This window comes from Micrasema longulum, unplaced genomic scaffold (genome assembly GCF_059751315.1).
Source record: "Micrasema longulum isolate JH-2025_06_02 unplaced genomic scaffold, ASM5975131v1 h1tg000691l, whole genome shotgun sequence".
Taxonomy (NCBI): domain Eukaryota; kingdom Metazoa; phylum Arthropoda; class Insecta; order Trichoptera; family Brachycentridae; genus Micrasema; species Micrasema longulum.
This window is the reverse complement of record NW_028277887.1, coordinates 40,987-65,881: the sequence shown is the minus strand read 5'-3', so window position 1 is coordinate 65,881 and position 24,895 is coordinate 40,987. Positions and strand designations below refer to the sequence as shown.

Genomic DNA, 24,895 nt, shown 5'->3' with positions numbered 1-24,895 from the left:
ACCCAATAAATCAAGTCGTTTTTTCCTTACACGGGTGGTAATTTGATATCATTATTTTCGAAGTTAGACAGGAGAGGACTAAAAGAAATATTGTTTATTTGGTTATTAATTATTGTTTTCTTATTATGAATAGCTTTTTTAATTTAAACAATATTTCTTTTAGTCCTCTCCTGTCTAACTTCGAAAATAATGATATCAAACTACCACCCATGTAAGGAAAAAATGACTTGATTTATTGGGTCCATATGTAGTATTTAGTGAACATGATAAAAATAAAAAAGGAATCAATTCATTAGTTATGTAAACCTGACGAAGAAGCTTGTTTGCTTCGAAACCGGTCGGTGGAAAATAAAAAATTAGTGGTTAAAAACAAAGTTGTTTTATTTATTTTATTTTATGAGACAATAATAACTTATTTTTTGACGTAGTCTCCCTGGACTTGTATGCACTTCCTCCCGCGATGCTCCAACATTTCTGTAGCCTCCCAGAAGAACATTTGTCCGATCTCAGGCAACCACTCTTCTACACAGCACATGACCTCATGCTCCTTGAGTTTTGGGAGAAGCCGGTAGTCACTGGTGGCCAGATCGGGTGAATATGGGGGTGTTCCACCAACCCTGCTTCGTAAATAGCAGCCATTGACACTGACTAACGCCTTGTGCGCTGGAGCATTAGTGGCTAACAGTGGTCGGATAAATTTCCTACCAAGAATCTATAGAAATGTCCAGGGGGACTATGTAAAAAAAAAAAATTCTCGTCCACTTTGAAATAGCCTTTCCCATAATAATGTAACAAGCCAGTTGAATATGAATCACTGTAAATTTGACCACATGTGTATCATAATATATTTAACAACCATTTTTGATCCTTACTAAAATGTATGCGATAATGTTGATTTTGTTTTCCCCTTCGGCGGCCATCTTGTGTACCTGCAGGAGTCTGACAAGGCAAGAATTCCGATTTGATTAATTCTATTCCAGTACCTGTGTTCCTGGCTGCCCATTTGTCATGGCTTCTTATTTTTTATTGTATATGTTTATGTTGTTTATGAGTTATTTTTAATTTATAACAAACTTTAATGCTTGTTTGTGGAAAATAGAATTCAGCTTTTGACACATTGTGTGGTAGAACGTCAATTTTTTTATATCTTTTCTGTTAATAAGGAAGTTTAGTGTGACCTGAAATCATATATGTACAATGTACAGTGCCCTATAAAGGCTCTAGTGATTACCACACTTGGTTTTGGCTAAGTTTCATTAGGCCTAAAGCAAACCTTTGCAAGTATCCCTTTAGTAGTTCCTTCGCATGGATAAATTCATTTTAGCAAGGCGTTTATTCAATCTGCAGTGCCCTATAAAGGCTCTAGTGATAACCACACTTGGTTTTGGCTAAGTTTCATTAGGCCTAAAGCAAACCTTTGCAAGTATCCCTTTAGTAGTTCCTTCGCATGGATAAATTCATTTTAGCAAGTCGTTTATTCAATCTGCAGTGTCCTATAAAGGCTCTAGTGATTACCACACTTGGTTTTGGCTAAGTTTCATTAGGCCTAAAGCAAACCTTTGCAAGTATCCCTTTAGTAGTTCCTTCGCATGGATAAATTCATTTTAGCAAGGCGTTTATTCAATCTGCAGTGCCCTATAAAGGCTCTAGTGATAACCACACTTGGTTTTGGCTAAGTTTCATTAGGCCTAAAGCAAACCTTTGCAAGTATCCCTTTAGTAGTTCCTTCGCATGGATAAATTCATTTTAGCAAGTCGTTTATTCAATCTGCAGTGTCCTATAAAGGCTCTAGTGATTACCACACTTGGTTTTGGCTAAGTTTCATTAGGCCTAAAGCAAACCTTTGCAAGTATCCCTTTAGTAGTTCCTTCGCATGGATAAATTCATTTTAGCAAGGCGTTTATTCAATCTGCAGTGCCCTATAAAGGCTCTAGTGATAACCACACTTGGTTTTGGCTAAGTTTCATTAGGCCTAAAGCAAACCTTTGCAAGTATCCCTTTAGTAGTTCCTTCGCATGGATAAATTCATTTTAGCAAGGCGTTTATTCAATCTGCAGTGCCCTATAAAGGCTCTAGTGATAACCACACTTGGTTTTGGCTAAGTTTCATTAGGCCTAAAGCAAACCTTTGCAAGTATCCCTTTAGTAGTTCCTTCGCATGGATAAATTCATTTTAGCAAGTCGTTTATTCAATCTGCAGTGTCCTATAAAGGCTCTAGTGATTACCACACTTGGTTTTGGCTAAGTTTCATTAGGCCTAAAGCAAACCTTTGCAAGTATCCCTTTAGTAGTTCCTTCGCATGGATAAATTCATTTTAGCAAGGCGTTTATTCAATCTGCAGTGCCCTATAAAGGCTCTAGTGATAACCACACTTGGTTTTGGCTAAGTTTCATTAGGCCTAAAGCAAACCTTTGCAAGTATCCCTTTAGTAGTTCCTTCGCATGGATAAATTCATTTTAGCAAGGCGTTTATTCAATCTGCAGTGCCCTATAAAGGCTCTAGTGATAACCACACTTGGTTTTGGCTAAGTTTCATTAGGCCTAAAGCAAACCTTTGCAAGTATCCCTTTAGTAGTTCCTTCGCATGGATAAATTCATTTTAGCAAGGCGTTTATTCAATCTGCAGTGCCCTATAAAGGCTCTAGTGATAACCACACTTGGTTTTGGCTAAGTTTCATTAGGCCTAAAGCAAACCTTTGCAAGTATCCCTTTAGTAGTTCCTTCGCATGGATAAATTCATTTTAGCAAGTCGTTTATTCAATCTGCAGTGTCCTATAAAGGCTCTAGTGATTACCACACTTGGTTTTGGCTAAGTTTCATTAGGCCTAAAGCAAACCTTTGCAAGTATCCCTTTAGTAGTTCCTTCGCATGGATAAATTCATTTTAGCAAGTCGTTTATTCAATCTGCAGTGTCCTATAAAGGCTCTAGTGATAACCACACTTGGTTTTGGCTAAGTTTCATTAGGCCTAAAGCAAACCTTTGCAAGTATCCCTTTAGTAGTTCCTTCGCACGGTGCTACCGGGTGCTCTTTGCCAGAGCGTCATGCTCTGCTTCCGGGCTCACGACCTAAGTTCATTACAAAGTGCATTTGGCCAACCCATAGGGCCTATCGTGGCTGTCTCAACTCCCTACTTCGCCAATTCATTTGCTGCCTCATTACCGTCGATGTTTGAGTGAGTGTACGGTCCCCAAATCAATATTATGCTCTTACACTCACCGACACTCGGATCAATTTAGAATTGTTGTATTTTTAGCTTAGTTACATTCTGAATCGATCAAACACCATACTCCCTCATTTGCACAAAACTAGGATTTGTCTAGTTAAAAAACTTGTCTAGTGAAATACAATTTAGTCACACGATTACGAAGCTTCTTGTTTTACGATAGTTGGTCATGAAGTGTTGTTAAGTGAACGGCGATTCAATCAACGACATAATTATTTTATTAACATATTACAACAGAGATGGAGAACATTTAGAGAAGGTAAAATAGAAGTCTAGGCATCTAGATGGCTTATGACCTGTCATTGGCTGGTTTAAGTGGCCACTTTACACACTGTGTAACATTCACCATTCTACCCATATTTATTTAATTTTTGCATATTTATTACAGCAATTTACAAGTAATTATTTATACAACAAATTAATTGAGTAGTAAAAGTAAACATACATATTTTTTATTTTTGCTGTGGTTCATCTAAACTGCCCAAGTAGGGATAGCTTCCCCGTTCTAAAGCAGTAAATTATGTATTAAATAATAATATTAAAAAGTAATTACAGTTTTATCATAATGTGTGCTTTTTCAGTCTTAAAGTAAACAATAAATATCCAGAGAAGACATAAATAATACCAAAATCTCTATAATTTGAACATCTATATTCCTTCGATTCTTTCATCTGTGGATGTTTGTGAATCTAAAGAGCAGAAACCTTTATTTATGCGGGTGAGATTCATGCAATTGAATTATTTCACCTACTTACTAGGCAACGCCTGAAAATCTTATTTTTTCAATTTCTATACTTCTTCATGGACCAGGTGGAATTTCACAGTGTTTAAAGTGGCCATTTAAACCAGCCAATGACAGGTCATAAGCCCTCTAGATGCCTAGACTTCTATATTGAATCCAGTCCTTGTCTACAAAAATTTGGACAAACTCAAAATAATGTCGATAATTATTTTAGACACAACTTATAGATGCGTCATTGCTTTTTGCATGAATGTCTCTGTATTCGAAGAAGCTTTAAAGGAGTATGTATTTTCTTAGAAATGTGTTAACCGTATTTAATGTTATGTATTTGTTTAACCTATGAAAGTTCATTTGTTAATGTTTTTTAGTGAATTTTATTTATAACATTTGATAAAAAAATCCTTGGAATTTGTGTACATTTATAAAAATATTTAAACACCATCACTTATGCTGACATTTTTTCCAATCCTCAAAACATTTCTGGTACGAACTTTTTGGTGTGGTCTTCGGTTCTGTCAGCAATTCGGTCTTTTTCTCCTCTGCGGTCACGAAACGTCGTCCTTTCAGAGCCTTTTACATCTTTGGGAATGGTGTAATACGGTGTTTGGCTTTTCGTCACAAACAAGCCGCGAGGCGCGAGCAGGCGCTCCGTCACTTTAGGTCTTGAATAATCGTTAAAATTTGCCGATCACACCAAAGCGTGTTTTTATAGTTTGTCAAAAACTGACGCGTCCAAAATGGCCAAAAATTTAAAGATTAATTATAAACACGTGTACTGATCTAGGGAAAATGGCCTCTTACATTTCAAATTTAAATATTCCACGCATTTTTTTATCAAACCTCATATAGTAATGGTATTGTAGAATTTTACCAAAATGTGTAATTTTTCTGAAACGTATTTTTTTAAATCAATAAATGTTTTATGTGATTAGTAACTAATTTTGTATATAATTATTGATTTGTTTATGAATAGCATTTTATAAATGTTTTATTTAAAATTTAATTCATATAATGAAAAGTTCCGATTATAATGACAATTTATCGAGAATGACCAAGTAAAATGCGGCATGATCCGATAAACTGAAGTCTGGTCATGTCAAAAGCAGATACATTCAAATGGACATGAATTATAAGATGTATGAGTGTCAGGATAGACGCATGTGGCTTTCTTTTCTCTCTGCCTACTTCTACATGGAAGTGATGTGATGGTTGTCGCGGTATATTTGGAATGTTTCGATTGGAAGATCGCGAGTTTGACGCTTAATTTGTTATGTAGATGATGTTTTGAACGTTTTTCCATAGCTAGTTTCACTGCTAATGTATACGTGGATGGCGTTTTGAATGTCTGTCCTTAGCTAATTTTACTGCTAAATGTTATGAAATATTTGTATATAACCACTTACCGCTAAACGTTATTAAGTAATTGTATATAATTTTACTGCTATTGTTTACGTGGATGACGTGTTGAATGTCTCTCCATAGCTAATTTTACTGTTTACGTTGATGATGTTTTGAACTTCAATGTCTCTCTCCAGGCAAGCGCAGGAGCTGACAGAGCGCACGTCCTCGGAGCAGGCGGCCTCTATCCGCGAGCCGCTGGCCGGCGTGAACAGGCGCTGGGCTGCACTAGTGGCCGGCGTGGCCGAGCGCCAGCGCCGCCTGGAGGGCGCACTGCTGCGCCTCGGCCAGTTCCAGCACGCGCTGCAGGAGCTCATGGTCTGGATCGACCGCAGCGACGCCACACTGGACTCTCTTAAGCCGGTAAGCACAGAGACAACAAAGCTAATATAGAAGCCTAAGTGATAAACCTCACTTGGTTTCGGCTAATTTTCATTAAGTTAAAAACAAACCTTTGCGAGTACCCCTTTAGAAGTTCTTTCGCATGATGCTGACCTGGTTCTTTTTGCTAAAGCATTACACAGTAGGGCTCTTCTTGGCCTGCCGGGGCTGTCTCAGCTCCTAGCCTCGCAAATTCATCAGCTGCCTCGTGTCCCTAAATCAATGCTATATTAATTTCAATCACTGTTTTATAAAATAATTTATCATCAGGTGGCTGGAGACCCTCAAGTATTAGAGGTAGAGCTGGCTAAGCTGAAGGTGCTCGCCAATGACATTCAGGCGCATCAGAACAGCGTGGACACTCTCAATGATGCTGGACTACAGATCATCCAACAAGGCAAAGGTAAATTTTGTTGTTAAGAGTATTCATTTTGTTTTGGAGTTTTTGCTAGTAGAAATTATGATTGTACTTGGAATCAAACACTGACATTATCTCATCACACATGATGGCATTATTCTTCAAAGCGTCATGTCTGCTTATATCATGATGAAGACAAGAAAGGCAATTACCCACCAATTGAAACGCCTATTTTACGCGCCTGTAACATGTCTTTTAAATTATACGTCATTGGATTTAAAATCCTCATACACTTGTATATGAGAAGAAAACTAAATAACTTAAATTTAAGGTAAAAAGTAAGATTCTAGACATCTTTTAATTTGTGAATCACTCGTGTTTAAAAGATCAACAATATTCCCAAATTTATTATGTATAATTGCCAACCTATTAATAATGTTTTGTTTTTTGCAATTCAATCTATGAAGGATGATTTCTGAATTAATAACATTATTGTAATTGACGTTGTTTATGTAAAGATGTAGTTAGTACAGGAACAACATGTCTATTATATTATGTTTGTCTAAATGAATATGTTGTCTTCGCTTCCAGGAACTGACGAAGCCAGCACGACACAAGACAAGCTGCAACAGCTCAACAGAAAGTGGCGCGACCTTCAACAGAAGGCCAAGGACAGGCAGCTGGAGCTCGAAGAGGCCCTCAGAGAAGCCCAACGGTGAATATCTTGATTTATTCTTTTCCATCCTCAAAAGTAGGGTATTTTATTAATTTGTTCATACATTTGTGAGATACTTCATCATCATCATCATCATCATTCCTTTCCGCACCTAATGGTGCATAGGGCACTGCATTGGTAGATTAATCGCAGCATATCTTGATCATTTTTGTTACATGAAGGTAAGAATATCAGTCTTACGCTCAGGTACCAGTCCAGGGACTATGAAATATTCTAGTGTGAAAACACCTTTTTAAATAAAGATTTCATATCAACCACTTCGGAAATCGAACCCGAGACCTCTTGCATACCAGGCTAACGCGCTGACCACTACACCACGAGGCCGACGGCCGAGATACTTCACCATACAATTAAATACTCCAATTTTTACTGCACATAAGAAAACATTTTTTATATCCAATTTCCCTTTGCACTGAACTTTCTTGTTGCAAAAACATGAAAAAAGAATTTGCTGACGCTCACAGCACAAGCAAAAGAACCACCCCCAACCAAACCCCGAAAGCTACTGACTTCTCTGGTCTACCGCCACATTCATTATATTTATAGACATATTAAAATTATTAGATACACATCACCGGGAAGGAACGATTACTTAAGAGTAGCCATCGAGTCGAAAACACTCCTCTAGGATTCTGGTTTTATTTCACCCACAGAACTGTGTTCTCCGTTCCGTCTAGACACGGAGAGTAATATGTATGGAAAGCTGAATCCTTTTTCAAATATATGTTTCTCTTTAGATTCCACGCTGAGATTCAAGATCTGCTCTCCTGGTTAGGAGATGTGGACAGCATCATCGCCGCATCCAAACCTGTCGGAGGATTGCCGGAGACTGCCTCTGAACAATTGGAGAGATTCATGGTAAGCAATTTTTATTGGCTGATCAAAATATCACTGCGCTGCTTCATATTGAAACCTCATTTCTTCATGTTACATTGAATTACTACTACATTGAGTCACATACTAAAATTATTTCATCTGCAGGAAGTGTTCAATGAGGTCGAGGAGAACCGACCGAAGGTGGAAGCCGTCCTACAGCAGGGACAAGAGTACCTCAAGAAGCAGGACAGACCACAGTCCGTGTCCAACCTTCAACATAACCTCAAAACACTCAAACAGAGATGGGACAGTGTCACTGCTAGGTAAGCTTAGTACAACTATTGTCTGATTGAGCACTAATTTTTCATCTGAATATTTGGCCATGTATTCAACTTCCATGGCATCTATACACGAGGCGATCTTTTCAAACGTACGACAGTATTTACAATTATTAATTTGTCTTGTGCCATCTTTAACATGTTTTTAAACATGAGACAATGTTATCAGTTAATAGTTGTCGGCATCCCTACGTGAGATGATGTTTTCACTGATAGTTCCATTGCGTCTCCACATGAGGCAATGTTTTCAAACTTGAAAAAATGTTTTCAAACGTCAAATAATGTTTTCAAACATCTAATAATGTTTTATATCATCAAACAATGTTTTTGATCAATATTTCTTTGGCATTCCTACACGAGACGATGTTTTCTTCCATGGCGTCTCCACATGAGATTTATCAATAGTTTCATGTCATCGCTGCATAAGGCGATGTTTTCAACCATGAGACAATGTTTCGAAACATAAGACAATGTTTTCAATCAATTGTTTGTTGGCATCCTTACATGAGGCGATGTTTTCAATTGATAGTTCCATGTCATATCTACATATGGCAATGTTTTTATATGTGAAACAATGTTTCTAAACATCAGCCAATGTTTTCAATCAATACTTCATAAGTATCCCGACATGAGACAATGTTTTCAAACATGATTTTTTTTTTTTTTTTTAAATGTTATTACTATTTTATTTTATTTTTACATCTGAGCATGTTTTTCATTCTTTATTTCCATTCTTAATTCTTAATTACTATTACAAATTTTCTTCATTTTTAATATTATTTCCATTTGTAAATACTCACTACAAACTACAAACCTTAAAATATATTTTTTTCACTTAAATTTTAATTTTTAAACAACTTTCATTTATGTTTTCTTTTTCCTTCTCTTTTTTATACTTCCATAATTAACCTTACATTTAATTGCTTTTTAATATGGAAACTTCACTGGTCCATTAGAATTAAGTCCAATTGTGTAAAATATTAAACTTTGTAACTGTACTGTATGTTTCCCGAATAAAAGAAAATAAAAATAAAAAAATAAAAAAATGACACAATGTGTTCAATGAATGTGTTGTGACGTTTCCACCAGAAACAATATTTTAAATTAATAGTTTGTTAGTATTTTTACATGGCGATGCTTTATACTTATAGTCGGATATCGTATTATACTTTGTACCATACTTGGCCATAGATGTAGAAAAAAATAAACTTTTGTTTGCCTCCTGGATAAAATATTTTTTCTCAACATACGAAGGCATTATTTCATGGTTTCAGATGAGGAAACTGTCGCTAAAAGAGTGTATTTTAATTTATACACATGTTTTAAATTCCGTCAATATTTGCAGGGCGTCAGACAAGAAGATCAAGTTGGAGATCGCCCTGAAGGAGGCCACTGAGTTCCACGACGCACTCCAAGCCTTTGTAGACTGGCTGACCAACGCTGAAAAGGTGCTCACATCTGCTAAACCTGTATCCCGAGTCATGGAGACTATCCTCAGTGAGTTATTCGCCTATTATAAATGAATTAATAAACCTCTTGCAGGATTCACCACTTTAATGGAACCTCCTGGAGCTCAATCACAGATGGCTATCGACATGCTAAAAAACGTGCTAAGTATTTGAGCGATCACCACGAACAATCATGAACACGCTGAAGTTAAAGCGGTCGCGTTGCAAAACGAAATTCAACTTCGGTCAGTTCAAGAGGATTGGTTGAATCTCGCACACGCCTTCTTTCAATTTTTCTCGAGTGCCGTATTGCATTTAGCCGGCGGTCGGCAAGCCAAATGTTAAGAAAAGCAGTCGCCATAGTAATTGTTTGTAACTTGAAAACGAAATAACAAACCGGCACGAGATTACACGCGTGTTGACTTTTTTGATTTGACGTTTGACCACGGACTACGGATACGGAACTTATCTATGGCGTTTTGCAACGCGACCGCTTTAACTTCAGCGTGTTCATGATTGTTCGTGGTGATCGCTCAAATACTTAGCACGTTTTTTAGCATGTCGATAGTTATCTGTGATTGAGCTCCTGGCCTATTGTGGTGCAAAAAAATACAAAATAAAAAAAAACTGAAATTAAGTATACGTGTCGAAGTATGAAGTTTTAAATTAATTTATTTTTAAAAAAAATTCCCGACACGCTCTATTGAATCAGAATGCAATGAAAGCATGGAACTCACCCTGCAATCATTAGCTTAACTTTTTAATTGTTTCTTTGTCTTTTTAGCGTTTGTGGACAATATGTTGGCTGATTGAATGATTGAATCTAAACGGCTATTGACCAGAATCTATGACATTTTAAAGTAGTTCATTTTTATCAAAATGTATTTTTATTAAATTTTTCATACATTTTGCAGAAACTTAACTGTACAGTTAAATGCTCTAATTTTTACTGCGTGTAAAAATGATTTTTTATTTTATTTTGGTAATGTATCCAAAATAAAACAAGTTTATTGGATTGTAATTCTACTTTATTTTTTATAAAATATACAAAGGGTATATTGTGACGTGTTTCGTCTTGTTAGGACATTTTCAAACAAACTAACTTAAATATTTACAAAGTTTCCTTATTATACTAAAAATAATTGCTATTTTATGTTTGTGGATTTCTATACAAGCCAAAATAAGTAGAGTAATTAAAATTCAATTAGGGTATACTGAGTATATTAGAGGAATATTTTGGTTATATTGGGGAAAAACCTCCCATTATTTAGAAACATTTGTAAGGGTATGACTTTAAAATTAATGTAATAATTATAAAAATATTGATTTCATTTATACAGGTTTATTTTGAAAATTATTGTTGAAATTCTACATTGGTGTTTTACACAGGTTTCATTCATGTTTAATGTCAACTAAGGTAAAATACATTAAGATTTTATAATATTATTTTATTTTAATTTAATTTATTGGGAACATTACAAGTTTTTATATATTTAGTAGTAGTAGTATATTTAGTAATAACCAAAATATTCCTCTAATATACTCAGTATACCCTAATTGAGTTTTAATTACTCTACTTATTTTGGCTTGTATAGAAATCCACAAACATAAAATAGCAATTATTTTTAGTATATAAGGAAACTTTGTTTGTTTGAAAATGTCCTAACAAGACAAAACGCGTCACAATATACCCTTTGTATATTTTATAAAAAATAAAATAGAATTACAATCCAATAAACTTGTTTTATTTTGGATACATTACCAAATTAAATATGGAATTCTATCAATTATCTGCATACACAATAAATAAGATTTTTTATATCCAATTTCCCATAGCACTGAACTTCCTCATTCATTTATATGGACCTGTCACACTATCATCTACACAGGTCGTAGTTATGTCAGGAATTTATTTTCCACTAACCCCCCTATCTATAAGAACACCAATTCATTTCTAAACTGTTTATGTCGATGTACAGGTCAAATCGAGGAGCACAAGTCGTTCCAGAAGGAGGTTTCCACCCACCGGGAGACGATGCTGCACCTGGACAAGAAGGGCACGCACCTGAAATACTTCAGCCAGAAGCAGGACGTGATCCTCATCAAGAACCTGCTGGTGTCCGTACAGCACCGCTGGGAGCGTGTGGTGGCCAAGGCTGCTGAGCGCACCCGCGCGCTCGACCACGGCTTCAAGGAGGCCCGGGAGTTCCACGACCAGTGGTGATTATTTGCTTTGTTTTTCTTCACCCTTTTAATCCCACGGGGGCTATTCATTCCTAATGATAGAACATCCGATACCATGTCCTGGAAGGAGCTTTCAGCAGGACAGCCCAGAAGGAACCAGCAGGACTCATTTTATGGTATGATTTGTATGACTGAATGAGGGTTGTCCTGCAGGCAGTACGTAGGCCCCATGCATGACTTCAAGTGTTTTCGCCATTTTGTGCATAAAATAATGTAGCCTGTACTCAGATATTATATATTGTACTCACAGCCATTTCGGCTAAACTGATCTTAGAAACATGATTTAAAAACTCACTAAGAGAGATAGAAGCGCTCTACATATTAAATAAAACACTCCTCCTGCTATCAGGTCTAGAAATCCTCATAAAATGATAAAATGTGCATCCTGCTGGTAGATTGCAAAGTCCTGCTGATATAGGGTTACTGTATTTGACAGGCATTTTAAAGTCTAAACAGGCATGCGGCTGGCATTTTGCAATGCTGCCTCCCCAACCAGTTCCTAAAACAGGTATTTTAGGCACCCTGTATGCGCATTCCTTAATTTTATATGGTCATTCTATTACCTGCGCTATTTTTATATTCCGCAGCCAGGACAACTGCTTATTGGATGTAGTCGCCATAGTGATTTCTGGGAAAAGATGACTAGAGTGGTTTTCCGTTGCCTTCTCTGGTGGATTTTTCTGTTGGGGTTACCTTCCCTCAGCTGGTTGGCTCTGGTTTGGAGGCGCCAGAAACTCGCATTTCATCCTCTCGTTATCTGCTATGATCACACCGTTATGAGTGTGATCCCATTGCCCAGGGTTCACGACCTGGACGCTAATGAGTGCTTATGATTTTTCAATTCGCAGTACGTAGTATCACTGCTTTTTTTTCCAAACACATTACTAAATTAATGTTTGGAAAAAAAATATTTTTTTTACCCCGTGTTATTTTGAAACCATGTAATAAATACAGCAGTTCTGTGTATCCTGTATCATATTATTTGTCATTTTATGTTTGCTTATTATTTTATTTGTATTTTCAGGTCATCGCTGATGAATTGGCTGACAGATACCGAGAAATCCCTGGATGAGTTGAATGCCGAACAAACTGTCAACGACCCCGAAAAGATCAAACACAGGTATGAAAAATTATATTTATATAAAAAGTTTAATGAGTAAAGGCGTCAGAAAATTGGTCTATCCTGACTGGAACAGCCAAGAGCAAGAGCCTGACTTATAGAACCCCCCAGTACATCTATTTTTTTTGTGTATGTCGGTAATCAGCATTACACCGAAAAGTTTGTTATTAACTTTGATGGTTGGCTTCTGGCTGGTTTGTTCGTTTCGGAGCGAATTCCTGTCGTCACTATAAATAATATGTAATGCAAGTTTTGAACAAGTTTTAGAAGCTCATTGCTATGGGAAATTGGATATATTTTTTTTTTCTTAGACGCGATAAAAAATAGAGCATTTAATCGTATGGCAAAGTTTCTTAAAAATGTATGAAAATGAACTACTTTGAATGACATTACGAGTTCTTGTGAATAAACCAATGATAGAGTGTTGTTATAGATTTCCAGTTTACAGGAAGCCAATTCACCAATCAGCAGAATTTACCGTAGTGAATTTGTGACGTCACAAGCGGAGTAATTTCAAAACTTTAAAAAAACTATAGCACTGATAATATGATGCATGAACTCATAAAAAAAAATTTTTGGGGTAGTTTGATAGAAATAAAAAAAACCACTGAACTTCCTCATTTAATATTTTTGTTTCTCTCCCAGATTGGATCGTCACCGAGAGTTCCAGAAGGCTCTAGGTGCCAAACAGCCGGTGTACGACTCCGCCATGAAGTGCGGCAAGCAGCTGAAGGATAAGGCGCCCAAGAACGATGAGCCGGTGCTGCGTCAGATGCTCGGGGAGCTCAAGTCTATGTGGACTACCGTCTGCTCCAAGGCTGTCGACAGGTCAGAATCAAAAAATGCTCGTAATAACCCTTTATAGGACACATGTTTTGTTTTGATTTACGTCTTCCAAACCATATTGCATTAGAAAATGTGAGTGATAGGCTGATTACCAGTGTACATTATTACGATACTCTGGTGACATGAGATTTTCATTGAGACAAAATTATAAAAGAATTTAAACCTCAATTCTGGTGGTACATGTATGTACAACTTTATTCTAGGTGTCGTATAAAGCGTTAATTTACACACATGTGTTCGCTAGCACCCTGCAGCAATCAGTGTGATCTCTTTAAGTTCACGAAGAATACAGTTTTGTATGCAAAATAGAATCAGAATCCCGGCATGTGTTTTCCATTTGATTTTCATTACTCTTAGATAAAAATCATAAAAAAGGAAATAGATTAGAAACTGGCACTAATCAAATAAATTAATAAAATACAGAGATTTATTTTACTCAATGGTTGTACTTTTGTAGACAACGCAAGCTGGAGGAAGCCCTTCTGTTCTCTGGGCAGTTCAAGGATGCCATGTCGGCGCTCTTGGATTGGCTGAAAAAGCAGGAGGCGGCTTTGAAGGAAGACACACCCGTCCACGGGGACCTCGACACCGTCATGGGATTGGTCGAGAAACACAAGGTACGAACATTTTCTCTTAAACAGATAAGAATACAATTAATCAGTCAACAATCCAGCAAATAACTTGGTTCGGAATAGTTTTTTTCATTTGAAATTTCCCTGAAAATTATTTGAAACATAAATTAAAAGCTTGGTTTTATGTCTTAAATAAAAAAAACATTTTACTACACTTTTACTTATCTACAACAAATCCAGACCATTTTTAAGTTGTTGAGACTACACATTGAAACCAACTCTTGTGGCGGCTTATTCCAACCATCGGCAGCCCTATTGCTCAGGAAATGCTTCCTTGAGTTTTTTTAATCTGATTTTCTCCAGCCCAAGTCGAAGTCGAGCATCCTGTTTCAATTTAAACATGGAATCCTAATTTGGAATGCTGTAATGACGGTTGACTATTTTATGTAACTCTATCAGGTGTTGTATGTTTTAATTAAATCTCTGGTATCATATTTGTTTCCCTCACATGTGATTGCAAAATGGAAGATCTATAGTTTTTTTTCTGTTCTCCCAGCAATTGGAAGAGTCCCTGAACTCGCGGTCGGCCCAGATGGAGTCAGTGATCAGGACAGGGCGCGAGCTCGTGTCCACGGCGCCGCCCCAGGATGCGGCGCAGGTGTCCGCACAGCTGTCCAGCCTGTCCGCGCTGTGGCAGAGTGTCAACCGCCTGTGCGACAGGAAGACTTCGCGCTTGGAGGAAGCGCTCAAGGAGGTGGGTAGAATGAGAATGTTTCGTGTTTTTTAAATATTTTTTATTTGTTACCAGGCTATCAAACTAAGCCAAAATAATTTTTTTGTGTATTGTATTTGTACCATATGATTTTTTAAAGTTTAGACATTTTTAAAATCCATACTGAAATCAATTTGTTTCTTTTTTGGGTGATACTGTGTGTGTTAGATTTGTTCGGACGTTTCGGCTACCATTGCAGGAGCCATCTTCAGGGTAAATTTAGTGTTTTGTTGAAAAAAAGTATGTGTTTAAGTACTAGTAATTTGTACCACGTTGCAGTCAGCAGTAGGCACATTTCTATTCATTTTTGTAGTATGTAGTGCTGGGAACCATGTTGAGTTTAATTTCAGCCCGTCGTCTCTGTTTATGTTATTTGGGTGTCTGTGTATTTCAATTGCGTCTTTTATTATTCATGCACTGTAATTACTGGGTTTATGCAAAACTTTTGGTTCAAACGTGAAAAAATGTACGGTGTCTATAAAGTGTTCCGCTATTGCAGATTTGTCAGGATGCCCAAGTTTACACGCTCTTTGGTGTTCGTCAGTCCTTTTCTTTGCTGTGCACCCTGTTTGTCTTATGTACACCTTATCACATCCTTGGCAATTTAGTTTATAAACAGCTTCCGGTTCCAGGGGATTTTTATCTTTTGGGTTCAATAAATGGTTCTTTATTTTTCCCACAGTCCCAAACGTTGTTCCAATATTATGTTTTTTCAGCACTTTGGCTATCCTGTCAGTAATCAGGCTATCCTATCCATCAATACTGAAACTTTGTTCTGGTCGGAGAGTGATCAAAACACACATCCGAAAGGTGAAACATAACTGTCAAAGTCCTAAAGTATACAAGTTATTATTTATTTCTTCTTTTTCCAGGCGGAAAAGCTGCACAAGTCGGTGCACATGCTGTTGGAGTGGCTGTCGGACGCGGAAGCCAAACTGCGCTTCGCGGCCGCGGCGCCCGAGGATGAGGCGGAGGCCAGCGCTCAGCTGCGCGACCACGAGCGCTTCCTCGCCGAGCTGCAGGACAAGGCCCGGGACAAGGACGCCACACTGGCGCTCGCGCACGCCGTGCTGGCCAAGGCTCACCCGGACGGCGCCACCGTCATCAAGCACTGGATCACCATCATCACCAGCCGCTGGGAGGAGGTAACGTAACTCACATAATGCACTGAACATATTTCCTCGGTTGGAATGTGCGATGTCACTATAGTTGTTCAACGCATATATCGATAACTGTATGAAAGAAGTGTTTAACAATGGAAACAAAAATGGATGGTTTAACCGTCAAATCTTTTATACATACTTTACGTTTCTACCTCTCTAATGGAGCAAGATGTTCGTGTTTAAATAATGAAATTAATGATGCCATCACATCAAAATTCTTGTGATCTTTTATGATTTATAATTGTTATAATTTTTTCTAGGTATCCCAATGGGCTCTTCAACGCCACACCAAGCTCAACACACACATGCAATCTCTCAGGAACTTGGATCTTACTCTGGAGGAACTCCTCCAATGGCTGATGGGACTAGAGAACACCTTGCTCGGTACGTTATTATATTACAGTTTTTATTCCCTTTTTTAATATTTCTTCATCCATTGATGAAGATCGATGACCATTTTTATCGGTTTGACTAAATAACCTAACCTTTTTGGGAGTTTTTTTAAATAGGTCACCATAAAGTAAACAGATGTCGCCAACAAGAAAGTGTAAAATAATTTTATAAAACACAAATAGGTGAACACTGTCCAAGTGGAACAGAAGGTCTCTTGATGTCTGTCAATATTCTGGCTTCCCCTGAATGAGTCATCTGTATTTTCCTCTGCATTAGGCAAATGCAGAAATGTTCCTTGACAAGGCCGATTATCCCACCAGATTTGCACATAATTGCTTGAGCATTTAAAAGGAACATATTTTTTCTAGTAAATATAAGCCTTGGACATATTAAGGGAGTCAGAAAATAAGCAACTCTCATCCAAAAAAATGGTCTAACTCGAGAGTTTGTCACTAGTATTTACCTCTTAAAAGATAAGCTAAGAAAATACCTTTGGAAACGGTGCTGTAATGTCGTGTTACATATTTTGTATTAAATGAAATACAGGTATTTTAAAACAAAAGTTTAGCATGTACGTATACTGTTTAAAAAAGGGATGTATTATGTATTTATATATCACATTTGTTCTATAATAGTGAACATAATAAATTAATCATTACTATAGCTGCCCGCCTTCATTATAATAATGTTTTCCTGCAGCCTTGGAGTCCGAGCCGCTGCCTGACAACATCGAGCTGCTGGAAGGCCTCATCCAGGACCACAAGGACCTGATGGAGAACACGCAAAAGAGGCAGCTGGAAGTGGACAGGGTCTGCAAGGCCAACCAGATCAAGACCGTTCAAGGCAAGGACTCTCCCAGGAAGGTCTCCGCCAAGGGCCCGGCCAAGGGTCAGCAAGGGTATGTAGGCCTACGGCACGCCAACTCGGTATTTAAAAGATTACATTTTGACCAATGATTCTTATTCTGAAAAAGGGGAGTCAGTGTTATGTAAACTCTTGATGTCACTGCTACCCGTTTAAATCTATTTTGACGGGTCCTCATAAATTAGTTCTCACCCCAAGCCCAGGTCTTTAAAGTATTGTGTTATCAGGTTTAACCAGTGGCCACCTGAGAATGCGTCTTCTTTTGCGATGTAAAGCATCACATTCACATAGAATGTTTATCTGTATTTTATTATCTGCACTACAAAACAAACATTGAAAAGGTTAATTCTAGCATCGTGTTTATTCGATCTGCATTGCCCTGTAAGGGCTCTAGTGATAACCATTACTTTATTTTGGCTTAGTTCATTGGGTCCAAAGCAAACCTTTGCGATTACCCCTTCAGTAGTTCCTCGGCATGGCGCTGACCAGGTGCTTTTTGTCAGAGCATCATGCTCTACTTCCGGGCCCACAATAAGGAGCACATTTGGGCAACCCACAGTAGGGCTTATGAGCCTATTGGAACTGTCTCAGCTCCCAGCCATACTAATTTATTAGCTGCCTTGTTACTATCAATATTTGAGTGCCGAGGGACCCAAATTAATTTTATGCTGAAGAAAAAGTTGGTTGTTCGAAATTATTTAATACGCAAATTATTTTTGCCAGAAGTAGGCAATGTTTTTTTTTTCCAATCAGATTTGGAAGTGTAACTGCCCTTATTTCATATGTAGATCTAATCTTAGAATTTTTGAATCATTGGTCAAATTACGTAGACTATGCATACTAGTGTGTTTTATGTTTTTTAGAGTAAAATTAACAATTGTTCAAAAAATTTTTTTTTAAATCCATAATGAATCTAGTATTAAATGAAATGCTTTTTATTTGTGTTTTTTTTATTGTCATTTTGACTATCAAAATACTTAAAATAATAATATAAATGTTTTACCTACCATTCAAATTTCTATGTCTCCAGCCTGTGACCTGTCATTATCTTTTTTAAATTATCGCTTCGATCACTGTGTAACATTCACAATAGGGTATTTTCATGTTTTATTATGATTTTTTAAATGACCACAAAATTACATTGCTAATGCTATTATAATTTTTTTCTTTCGAAATCGGATAAATTTTCCATGATGGTTTAAAATATGCGCATTTTGAATTACCGTGCCATGCTTGGATGCAATTTTTGTTAAAAATGCTCTTGACGAAAATGACGCCAACTGCGAGTTGTTTTGTATGTGCTCATTTTTAAACCTAAAATTTATGAATGAAAACTTGTTTTTTTTACATTGATTTTTATGTTATATGAATCATAATAATCCGCTATAAATATTTTTTGTATAATTTCAACTGTAATCTTGATTTGTGAAAATACCCTATTTTGCCTGTTTCCATATTTCTTCAATTCTTCTATCTGTTGATTTTTTGACATAGGTGAGATTCTAGAAGGTACAATACTGTCTAGTCTATTTGGACGTATGTACTTTTTTGTAAAATGATTAAATTTGATAGTTCATTTGACGATAATTACTTACCCTAACATAGTAATTTTTTTGTGATTTTTAATTTATGTTTTCATTTAAAATGTTTTGCTTTTTTGCGTTATACGCCTCAACTAACCCGTGTTTTATAAAATATGTTTCATTTTGTACGCATCCGTGTTGTATGTTTGTAGTAACATTTGTTTTTTCTTCTTTCTTTTCACAAAACGTACGTTTGCACGCTCCCAACAAAAACACAATCAACGCACGAAAACCCAACATCGCCTGCCTGGATTATACAAAACACAACAAAACATTCTGATTGGTCTCAAACATGCTTGAATTTCTATTCCAAATGAAAATTTTAACTTAAATTTGCATTCTTTTTATAAAATTGAATAATTTTCCAAATTCAAACTACTTTTGCCAAATTAAAACGACTTCTTTCAATTTCGCTTTTGTTTTTCAATTCTTTATTTGGTTTGGGCCAATCAGAAGAGGATCCCAGCATGATTTGCACAGAGAACGCGAAGCTTCACCTGATTATTATGGCTCATTGAACCGAAGACAAAGGTTTGTTTTGCACTTTTTTGCTTATTTGTTATTCATTTTTCTCGTGTGTTTTTTTTGTTTTCAATCATGCCTTATCACAAATCAGTTTTTCATCATTCTTTTTCATATTTTCATTCTCAAGTATTTTTTTTTTAAACCTTTAAAATATTTTATGGCAATGTCTATTCCATTGAAATATTTAAATTTTTTAAGAACGATAACTTATTTTCTTGATTTTGAATATGTAGTGTTATTTAGCAGTTAAATGTTGGATTTTGAAGTTAAAATTATAATCCTATTCATAATTTTTATCTAAAATACTTTAAATAATTGCGTTGATATTCACGGTAACTGTTAGCAATATGTGTCGTCTTTTTTAGTCGGTCCCGTGTAAATTGGATTCATCCATGTTTTGGCTGCCGCTGCAGGTTGCCAACTTTGGGGTAAACCATAACCATGTGTTGTCACAGAAAATAGTTTACCCTAAAGATGACTCCTGCAATGCTAGCTAAACGGTCAAAACTTATCCAACCTACACGGGATCATCCACAAATGATGATACTTTTTGATAAAATATCTCATTTTTTAAGGTAATATTTGTCAAAATTGAATTAAAAATATACATTTCTGATTTTATGAGCAGTATGTTAATTGAATTTGTGACGTATCAAATTCATTCAAATTCTATAAATAAATATTTACATTTGAAAAGATAAAAACAGTAATCTAAGTCCTGTCCATTTTGATGTGTATTTTTCATATTATTATATTATATATTCACCATGCATTTATTTATCTTCATTCTCTGTGTATAAGAAAAGTCACTTCTAAATAGAAAATTGAGAAGTTTATTTATTTATTTGTTTTATTTTTTATTTGTATGAAATATTCCCAATCAGCAAAAGTGCTGTTATGAGGGGATATAATATATTATGACACAATAGTTTTAATTAAAAGTCGATAAAATAACATCTCATATCACTCGTCAACTTGTTCAGTACAATAAAAATATTAGTACATCTTTTGCAAAGTGATATCTTCCACAAGATATAAACTATAATAAAGTTACATTGCAATGCATTTAATTTGCACAAGCTTATGTAATTTACCAAAAATAATCATGAGTCTTGTTGGGAAACTTACTGAAAATAATCAGGATTATATTAAAGTATACAATTTGTCAAAAATAATCATGGTTATTGTGCAAAACTTAGTGAAAATAGTCATGATTTTTAAAATTATGACTATGAAATTTACATTATCTTATACAACATTAATTTAGTAACTAAGAAATCTTGCATAAAATTCATACTGTAAAAATAATTAATCTTCCACAAATAATAATTTATATTGCACGTATCCCTTATTTTTCAAATGAAAATAAGCAGTGTGTTTATTATTATTTAAGATGTTTTAATCTGTTTTTTTGCAAATTCAAATATGACTAATTTCGAATTGAAATATTACTGAAATGACTTTTCTTTCACGCACCCCTGTCAATGTGTGCGTGCCTGTCTCGCTTGATTTTCACGTGTGTTTGTGTTGTTTTGTCCTTTTCACACGCCATCGCATCACTCCATCACACATGCAGCTTCAAAGGCTCCAGGGACATGAGCAATAACCGCCGAGGAAGGTTAGCATCCATCTTTCATTCTCTCAGACCATAGACTATTTTAGGCCTAGATATATTCATACAGTACTACAAACTTATCTATAGAATAAACAAAAGTTGAACTAATGCAGTCATATTCTATTCAGTTGTGAACTTTGACAACAAACTGTCCACTGTTTGCCCATACAAGTCAAGTAGGCATACTGGATAGAACGCCACTATAAATATTTACTTAATTATTATTAAATTTTATCTGTTTCTGGGCGGAAGAAAAATGCAGTACAAAAAAAGGTAATCAAATGTGGATAAGTTCGCTTTTTAGCATATTGGTTGGCTCATTCGCCTTCAACGCCTGAGGTCCTGGGTTCAATTCCTGATAAGGTGGACGTGGAATATTACTTTTAGAAGTGTTTTTTTTACACTGCAATATTAAATTGTTCTGGCACCTGAAACCTTACACAAGTGATCAAGATACGCTACAAAGGAGCATTAATCCAGTTTCTTATGCACCACTGGATGCGGAGAAGGAAATTGTGATGAAATCGATGAATTATGAAAAAAATTTGGAATATTTTCAAATATATTTTTATATATTGACTGTGATGCCTTTCTCAATTCCATAGATAAGTTTGTTTACTGTATCTTTGATAAAGCATAGATTTTGTAGAAGTAATAAATGTATCTAATGTATTGAAAAGTGTGTTGTAAATAAAATTCCTAATTTAAAAATTAATGGGATGGGGAGGTATACGAAAATTCCTTTTAAAAAGTTTGTTTTACTGCATTTGCTTATCCAGATAGCGGAGTTAATTATGAAACTAAATTTTTGTCTGTGGGTATTTTTAAAATGAATAATTATTGCTTAACCGTTTTAGTGCTAAGCAATTTCGGCAAAAATAAATGAAAATTGCTATACACATATTGATTAATTTAGAGGAAAAAATAATGGTGTCAAATAAAACACTCTAACTTAGACAAATATCAATCAATTTTATTAATTATAAAGATAAAATGTATTGTTTATTAATGTTTATTAAACATAAAGTGCGAGGTTAGCGTACGTGCACTCCCGCGGAGCACCGAAAACACACTGAAACTCGCAGCGCTTTTGCGCTGCGCCGCAATTTTCGATACAAACGATCGCAGCGCTTTTGCGCCGCGTAGCATTCTAACGGTTAAATATTTTCGTATTTTTTTATAAAAGTGTACCTCCCATACACATCGTATTTAGCTTTTTCAAACAATATTACATTGAAGTTTTGATTCAGTAGATGGATTGTATATTATATTTTATTTGCCTTGCATTTCTATTTAAAAGTGTACATTATATATATATATATACATACGCATTCCTAGCAAAAATCGTTGCCATTGTTTTTTGCAAACTTTGCAAAAACATATGATACAATTCAAAATCCTTTTACAAGTCTTGACAGCCATTGATACAAAAAATGTCCATTCCTCTCTTTTGCAATGAATCATAGACTCAATTTCATTTAAAAATCTAACTTTATTTGAAAAGAGAGAGAATTTTTTTATCAATATGCATATAAAAACTCTCAACTTAATTCAATTCTTTACCTGAAACGTTTTGATAAATTCAGGAAGTTTTGTTAGGACTATGTAATTAAATGAATTATTTAACGTTTAAAGTCATTTTTCATACTTCTTCTGTTAAATATTATATTTTGTGTAAAGTTTGCAAAATCTATTTACAAAGATTTTGGTTGGGCGCCATTTTAGATATAACTTGCTTCGAAAGCCATGTGTATTCGCACACCACACCTCTGCATCGCATTCCAATTTCGAACATCTATAGATCGGCGAGTTCCGGCATCATTGCATGTTTTTTTCTGTTTTTCTTTGGTTTTCTGTGAATTTTATTTCTATGGTTTAACCCCCTAGCCGTGTGAGTCCGGGCCGCGAGACTCCGGATAGGAACTTGCCTCACTACGGACCGAGGTTCCCGCCCCAGGGGAGGTGAGTTATGGGGGAGGGAACACTATGCTCCAATATGTCTGCCCAAATCACAATGGCGGAGAAAATTTTAACGAATTTTAAAATAGCAAAATCTTCAGTGTATATTATTGAAATCGTTTTTATATCATGTTTTACAAAATTTAATTTATAAACTTTGAAACTAATGAATATATCATTAAAATCCTACAGTCCATTAACTCTGATGGTGTGGAAAAAAACCAATATGCAATTTCATTTGTTGTTTTGAAATCTTTCAATTTGTAACAACATCTGTTTTATAAGAAAAATGCTATTTTAAACTAAACTATCTGTAATTTTTAGACATTTCTAATCCATATATTTCATATTCCATTTCTCTTAAAATTAGTGTATCCAGGGGTATACTACTATTATTTTTGGATGCATTACTCCACTTTTTAAGTTTTGCACTTTTGATGGGAGAGCATTCTAAGCCATAGGTATGCAATTGCAATTGCATGTTCACTGAATACATACAGTTATTATGACATTATTTCTGTAGATATTTATTTTTTTACTGATTTTGTTAAGGAAATCATTTGGACGATTGGTAAGAGGATGTTTATTGCCAATCTCATCTTGCTATAGATGAGGCTGATCAACTCATAAAGCTATTTTAAAAGAATGTTTATTTAAATGAAAAAAATATGTACACAATTGATTTAAGAGTTCTCCTTTGAAGGACTTTGCAGTTTAAAATTTGTTTTTTTTTTGTTAAAATGTCATTCAAATATTTCTTCTATGCTAATCTGCTTCACCCAGATTTTGATTTCTTTTATTGAGAGCGTATCTGTCAACTCTGTTATTTAAGAAAGCAAATGAAATAATTTGTCAGCGAAATAATCCGTGCACTTGTTATGTAATCATGTCTCTTGTTCTATGATTTTGTTTTTTGATATCTTTCTCATATTTTAATTAAACCTTTCGACCGACCATTGTGATTTGGGTATAACTTTTCTTGATTTGTAAAAACAAACGCTAAAATGAATATATTTTAGGTGATTGGTTCTTCCGCATTAAATGTTTGGATCTTTGCTAGTCCCGGTGTCTTATTCCAGTCAAGTTGTATGATACACAAATATGTTATATGCCTGAGCATTTCTGGGGAGTTTATTATGTACATGTTCATATTAATTTCCTGTGTACAGTTTTGTTTGTATATTTTTATTTGATTTTTTAGTTCCTTCTATCCCGATGCTTTTTAGTAGTTTCAGTATTAAAAATCTTATATAATGTAGTGTTTTTGTACTGTTTGTGTATCGTTGTTTGATTATACATATATTTTTATGCTTTTCCCAATCGCATAGTCACAATAACATTAAAAACTGTGTTTAAAAATTCTGAAATGTGTCATCTCACGGGTTCTAATGTACATATTTCGGAAATTTAAAACATGTTTTTTTTTGCAAACGAAACACAAAATTGCAAATTTAGAGCTTCTAATATCGACTGTCGGTATGCCCAATTTCATAATTTTTCAATATCTTTTTCTGGGTTGTTATCCCATGTGCCAAAAGCTAGTTTTGCCAGTGTTTAGAACATTCAAAATGGGCAGACACATGGCATAACAAACCGGAAAATCGCTACCATAATTATGTCATATTAACTTAAGTCATATAAAATGATTTGTTGGGTGTGTCGACATTATATAATTCTTAGTTTAAATCCAAATATCCAATGTACATATTTATAATTTTAAGCAATAATTTTTTGCTAAATGATATACAGCGGAATATATATGACAACAGTATTAAATTTGAAATTCCGTGATACCGTC

General features: G+C 35.4%; 1 protein-coding gene across 4 annotated transcripts in view; it reads left to right on the top strand.

Annotated features, from left to right (window-relative positions):
* Positions 1–24,895, top strand: part of shot (dystonin-like protein short stop) — a 495,344-nt gene that overhangs the window by 438,549 nt on the left and 31,900 nt on the right. For all 4 annotated transcript variants that reach the window (XM_088229644.1, XM_088229645.1, XM_088229643.1 and 1 more), the window contains 17 exons: positions 5,502–5,727; positions 6,016–6,148; positions 6,695–6,818; positions 7,577–7,697; positions 7,821–7,978; positions 9,339–9,490; positions 11,421–11,661; positions 12,710–12,805; positions 13,451–13,633; positions 14,109–14,268; positions 14,780–14,977; positions 15,868–16,140; positions 16,419–16,542; positions 17,251–17,449; positions 19,452–19,529; positions 21,100–21,141; positions 23,026–23,100. In XM_088229644.1, coding sequence (XP_088085770.1) covers positions 5,502–5,727; positions 6,016–6,148; positions 6,695–6,818; positions 7,577–7,697; positions 7,821–7,978; positions 9,339–9,490; positions 11,421–11,661; positions 12,710–12,805; positions 13,451–13,633; positions 14,109–14,268; positions 14,780–14,977; positions 15,868–16,140; positions 16,419–16,542; positions 17,251–17,449; positions 19,452–19,529; positions 21,100–21,141; positions 23,026–23,100 — 2,583 coding nt within the window. The remainder of the gene's footprint in view (positions 1–5,501; positions 5,728–6,015; positions 6,149–6,694; positions 6,819–7,576; positions 7,698–7,820; positions 7,979–9,338; positions 9,491–11,420; positions 11,662–12,709; positions 12,806–13,450; positions 13,634–14,108; positions 14,269–14,779; positions 14,978–15,867; positions 16,141–16,418; positions 16,543–17,250; positions 17,450–19,451; positions 19,530–21,099; positions 21,142–23,025; positions 23,101–24,895) is intronic.